At 40.3% G+C, this 5,984-nt stretch overlaps 1 protein-coding gene across 1 annotated transcript; it reads left to right on the top strand.

The window, feature by feature from the left end:
* Positions 1-4,532: 4,532 nt before the first annotated feature.
* Positions 4,533-5,003, top strand: LOC121249399. The gene has a single exon (XM_041148108.1). The coding sequence runs from the start codon at positions 4,533-4,535 to the stop codon at positions 5,001-5,003; it is 471 nt and encodes a 156-aa protein (XP_041004042.1).
* The last annotated feature ends 981 nt before the right edge of the window (positions 5,004-5,984 follow it).

Here is a 5,984-nt window from a genome sequence, read left to right as displayed (position 1 = left end):
GTACCTTAAACTAATTATCCCAAAAGATTTCCTTTGTTCAAATTACTTCAAAATAGATAATGTTTTGAAAACTCCCAAAACAATAAGGATCTCTAAAAGTAAACCATAAATCCTTTCCCTTTTTTTTACTACAATTTCTAAGATCCCTCTCAAAAATCCTGCAAGACCTTCTCTATTTTGTTTTGCCTTTGTTAAGTATCTTCCTTAACTCCTCAAAGAGCGTTGCAACACTTATATAATGAATTGATCGGCAACTTCTAGCCTCTCCACCATGGATGGCTCCGATGAGCTCTTAGGGCTCTTCAGAGCCTCCTTGACTATCTGGAGTGCTGGTCTCTTGCGCTTCTCCATATTGTCCTGTAACAACTTCTACCATTCCGAGATGAGAACGGTAGTAGAAACTACAATAGTGAGATTTCAAAAAATTTCAGTAAGTCAACAAACAACATATAACATATAACATAGGCATATAAAGGCAAATCATGAATGAATGCATGGACATGTACTTAACACAAAAATTTGGCTTATGCAACTTAACTTTTAAATAAAACATCTCTTTCCATCTTTGCATATTGAACAATATACATGTAACATATCTTTAACTCATTGCATTGTTCACCTCTTGTAACATGTAGTTTGGATACCTCACGCCTCCCATATGCATCGTTAGTTCCCCGTTAGTTACCACATCATCCAACGACCCACTTGATCGTGATGACTACGTCATAATCCTTAACTAAGCGGCAGTTCACAATTTTGACTTCACCACATATAACACATACGAGGCACCCACACCAGCTTTAAGTGCTACCCCGCTCCGGTATCCTTTCCACAAGGATTCATTCGAGGTCCGCCGACAATACTTTGTTGACCCAGGGGCTACCACTCCAATTTAAACACTCCAGAGTGGACAGAGGAGTTCCACTAGGACATTCTCTCATCCTAGCATTTGGGGTAGTTATAAAACATGTACAAACTATTTTCTTTGAAAACAATATACAACCCAAATACATGTGACATGAGACTCGTAACACTTTTCTTTTCATGAACCATATGAACATGTAAATGTCGTGAGTCATATAATCATGAATCAAACATTGAACATCTCAGGTTACGACTTGAAAATATTAGAACATTCAAATACTCAGTTTACAACATAGGCAAAGCACTCAACACATACCAAATGGAAGAACAATGTTTAAACGCGAGCATATATATATAGACATGGCCGAATCATTGAGATGTATAAAAATATGTTATAACCAACAACTTAAACCACTATCTTCAAGCATATCTGACAACATCATAAACACGTAAGCAATAGCAAGATCATCATGTAAATCCAATTACATAGCAAGAGGTTATCATCAATCAATGAGAGGATATGATAGCAGATGAGAATGCAATGTTCACGCGACATATACATACATGATCCAAAATAGGTTGAATCTCTACTTACAAAAAATCTGAAAAGTGAACAAATAGCAAGCTGAAAATATATTAAACAATATTAGATGAAGACACATGCAAAACCCTAATCCAAGTGGGTTCATGTGTGAGTGTATCGTGCCTAGGGTCTTACTCTCTCATAGCTTGTGAAATCCATTTTACGGCTAGAAGGATTCTTCATGCATTTGGACTTCACTCATAAGGCTAAACTCTATAGAGAAAAAGGAACCCTAGTTCAAACTGAAAAGGGTGGTCGTGGCTTTTTTCCCTTCCAAAGTCTTATGCTCACGTGTACAATGCTAGTGGTGGTTCGGTCTTTTCCTTGAGGAGAAACCCTAACTTTTTCCCGAATGTGCATGTGCAAAAGAATACATGGATCCAAACCCTTTCATCACCTTCGTCACTCAAAGTGGCCGTGTGTGTGTGGATGAAGATGGGTGAGTGGTTCTTACCATGCATGTTCCTTCCTCTTGGGTGGATTCACAACTTCCTTCTTCACTCGTGAGATTGGGTGGATGAAGGTGGAGGATACGTACATGGTGTTTGGTTGGTGAAAAAAGACTTAGGCGTGTGGGTGGAGAAGAGACGCAAGAGTGAGAGCTCGAAATTTGCCCAAAAAAACTCTTCACCAGTCAGCCCCTCCCCTTTTATAGACATTTTTCATTCTCTCACATTCTATCCTTGAAAATGCAAGAGACTCATGCATGGGTGCCATGTGGCACAATGGTAAAAACCCCTTCATATTCCTCATCATTGTGTTGCTTTGGAAAAATCAAGAGTCCCATTGACAAGTGGCGTGTGAGACCTTTCATCTGAAACCCTAGTTTCCAAGAGTACTCCTCTTTATGTATCTAGGTTCAATGAATTTGACGGCTAAAAAGGTCAATACACAAAAATCTCAATCATCCTTGGGAGGATGAGCGTGTACACACTTGCCACTTGGCAAGTGGCGTGTGTGTGTGTGTGTTGGCTGAACCTTCTCGTTTCCCCCGCAAGGTCTCTTCCTCTTCCTTAGACTTGGCTGGCGTGTGGGTTGGTTCCCTAGGCAACCTTTCCTCTCCTCTAGACACTTGGGTGGCATGTGTGTTGGGAGAGTGGCGTGCATGTGTGTGGCCAAACCTAGGGACTAGGTTTTTGCCTTGTCCCAATGTGCCTCTTCCACTCCTAATCATTTGTACTTTCTAGAAACTCTCATCTCAAATGCATGTGTGACACTTGGCAAAGAATTTGTTGGATCTTTCTAGGATGGGCGTGCATCTCACCTTGGCCGAAACCCTAATCCTCTTAGTGAGACATGCCTTAGTCCTTTAAGCTCCCCCATGCGCCACTTCCGCATGCAATCTCTTTAGAACTCACATGGTTTTGACAAGTGACAAAAGTGATAGTTAGCTCTTCATAGCTAGGCACGTAATCCCTTTGGCCAAACCCTAGAGCCTCTTAGAATCTTGTGCTTCTGATTTTTTGCATTTTCTCTAGGCTCCTAATGATGGGAATTCTAGGGAAAGCTAAAAGCTTTTTTTTTTTCCTCTTTGAAGTGTATGCTTCCCATGCCAAAACCTCGATTAGGGTTTTCCCTAAGCTCAAGGCCCTTAATGGCCGACTTTCACTAGCCCATGATGGGCCACTTAGTGGGCCTGGGCGCCTTTTCTCTGAGATGGGCAAGGCCCTTGTTGCTTTTTATGTTCTCTGCTTGCCAAAACTTGGACATATGACTAAGTGGGGCAAGACTAAACATAATGAAAGTAATAGAAGAGGACTTGGCTAAGTCCAGGTTGTCACATATATGAACCAAATATGATATTTTATTACATGGTCAGTTTGTTACTCTGTTACATGATTACAAGGTCAATGTTTTGAAAGGAACATGTACGAGAAAGAAGTGAGTTTTCAGTCAAGTTCATGTCCATGTTCATGCATTCATATTCATCATTTGCCTTTACATGCTTATGTTATTGGTTTAACTTGCTAAGATTTCTTGTATGGTAAAAGTTGTGACAGGAATAGACAATACGATGAGGAAGCACAAGAGCTTGGTTTCCTCACGGACTAAAGAGGATTTTAGCAAGGGAGGCTCTAGGAAATGTAAGAGCAGTGTGGCCTCTAGCTCTCAGCATGTTAGGAAAGATAGTCTCAAAGACGTAGTAATTGACTTGACAAGGCTCCTTGAACGCATCAAGGAAGCCCAATAAATTTTGAATCAGAATGAATGTTGTACTTGGAAAATTGAATAGCTTATATGTCCCTTACATTGGATCTATGCCCTTTTTTATTGCAAACTTGGTACCAAGGGTTGTAGTTTAAACCCTTTGTTTTGTATTGGGAGATATCTTGAACAAATATTTTCGGATTTCATAGTTATTTTATTTTGGTACTATATTTTAATTGCTCCAAACTTTATTTAGAAACGAATTTTTTCCGCTTCGATTTTTGCATATTGCCAGAAATATGGTAGGCGCATTTCATGTTAACTATCATGAACAAAGGGTGTGTGACCTTGAGTTGTATGTCTTGATACTTCAGTCTCTGTCAAATCCCAAGCGGGGTATGGGGCCGTCACAGATCGTGGTATCAGAATAATTACTTCTCTCTATAAACCCACAATTGTCCTAGGGAAAATGGTACCAAAAGTTAGGATTGAATCTCTTGGTTTATGTGCTTGAATCCTTGTAGCTTATAGACTGAAAGCATATGCGCATATAGACCAAAGATCAGAACCAAGGCTATCATATTTTACAAATAGGATTGATGCACATCAGCTTTGTACGTTTCAGGAAAGTAGGAGCTCATGGCACGTGGGAGACGTGATGAGAATTCTCCAAGAACTCGAGCATGGGAGGAAGGAAATCCTCCACTGGAAAAAGGTCAAGCTATAGCAAAAACCATCCAGCAAATGACCCAATGGCAGACTAATAGACAAGAGCCACCAAGAGGGGAAGGTCTTGGATGTCCATTCGAGAAGTTTCTCATATATCAATACCCGAATTTCATGGGTAAAGAAAGAGCTTTGAGAGCCAACAAGTGACTCGTTGACTTGGAAAGAATGTTCAATACAAGTGGATGTACGGAGGAGCAGAAAGTCCAGTATGGTGGGACACTTGCTTCGAGGAGAGGCCGGTACATGGTGGGACACCAAGAGACAATTACTAATACGAGAGCTTGGGAATATAGGCGCTCTTACATGTGAGAGGTTTAGGGAAGAATTCGATAATCGATTATTCCCTGAATCTACCAAGCAACAGAAAGCCCAGAAGTTTACTAATCTGGTGCAAGGAAGTCAAACCGTGGAGCAGTATGCAGCTCACTTCTTGGAATTAGGAAGAGTGGTCCTGGTGAATTCAAAGATTATGGAAAGAATACTTGTTGAAGCCCATTCATCGTCATATTCAATACATTCAGATAGTATGAAGATGTATAGAGATATTAAGAAGAGCTTTTGGTGGGAAGGAATGAAACTGGACATTGCTCATTTCATCGAGAAGTGTGCCACGTATGTGCGAGTAAATGCTGAGCATCAGAGACTTGCTGAGAACTTGCATCCCTTAGTCATACCATAATTGAATTGGGAAGACATAGTTATGGACATTGTGGCCAAGTTACCTCGGATCGCTAGCAGTAAGAATGCGATTTGGGAAATGATAGATAGACTGACTAAGAGTGCCCATTTTCTACAAGTTACTACTATGGACACTTTGTGTAGGTTGACTTGAATGTACATAAATGAAGTAGTTATACTCCATGACGTGCCTAAGACCATACTGTTAGATTGGGACCCAAGATTCAAAACCCAATTTTTGAAGAGCCTGTAAGCGGCGATGGGCACTAAGTTGAGACTCAGTAGTGCATATTATCTGCAGACTAACACAAAATCGGAGAGGACAATCCAAACGTTGGAAGATATGCTAAGGGCATGTGTGTGGGACTTTAGAGGCTCATCGGAAAGCAATGTCCCACTTATTGAGTTTGCCTACAACAAAAATTATTAGATGATTATTCAGAACACCCCATACGAGGCCTTGTATGGAAGGAAATGTACATTACCAGTATATTGAGATTAATTTGGAGAGGCTAAGATAATTGGGTTAGAGATCATATAGGAGACGAGAGAGAAAGTTAAGCTCATATGGGAAAGAATGCCGACGCTCAAAGTAGACAAAAGACCTATGTCGATGCAAGGATGAGAGAATTGGCATTTGGAGAATGTGATTAGGTGTAACTCAAGCTATCACACATGAAAGGAGTAAGAAGATTCAGGCTAAGAGGGAAGCTAAGCTTAATATACATTGGACCCTATCAAGTATTGGAGAAGATAGACCTAATAGTGTACAAGGTGGCATTACTGGAGGAATATGAAGGGATCTATAATGTGTTTAATGTTTTCTCGTTGAGGAAAAGTTTTGAGAAACAACAACCTTGAAAGATTAATCCAAATCTAGTTCCATTGCTACCTAATCTCACGTATGAGGAAAGGCCGGTATGAATCATAGACTAAAAGGAACAAAGGCTATGGTAAAAAAAATGTACCATTGGTAAAGGTG

Source organism: Juglans microcarpa x Juglans regia, chromosome 2D (genome assembly GCF_004785595.1).
Source record: "Juglans microcarpa x Juglans regia isolate MS1-56 chromosome 2D, Jm3101_v1.0, whole genome shotgun sequence".
Taxonomy (NCBI): Eukaryota; Viridiplantae; Streptophyta; class Magnoliopsida; order Fagales; family Juglandaceae; genus Juglans; species Juglans microcarpa x Juglans regia.
The sequence above is the reverse complement of the archived record's forward strand: the minus strand, read 5'-3'. Positions and strand labels throughout refer to the sequence as shown.

Bases quoted from the DNA above. Each gene is read 5' to 3' on its own strand.
- LOC121249399 (XM_041148108.1), top strand. From the start codon at position 4,533: ATGGTGGGACACTTGCTTCGAGGAGAGGCCGGTACATGGTGGGACACC.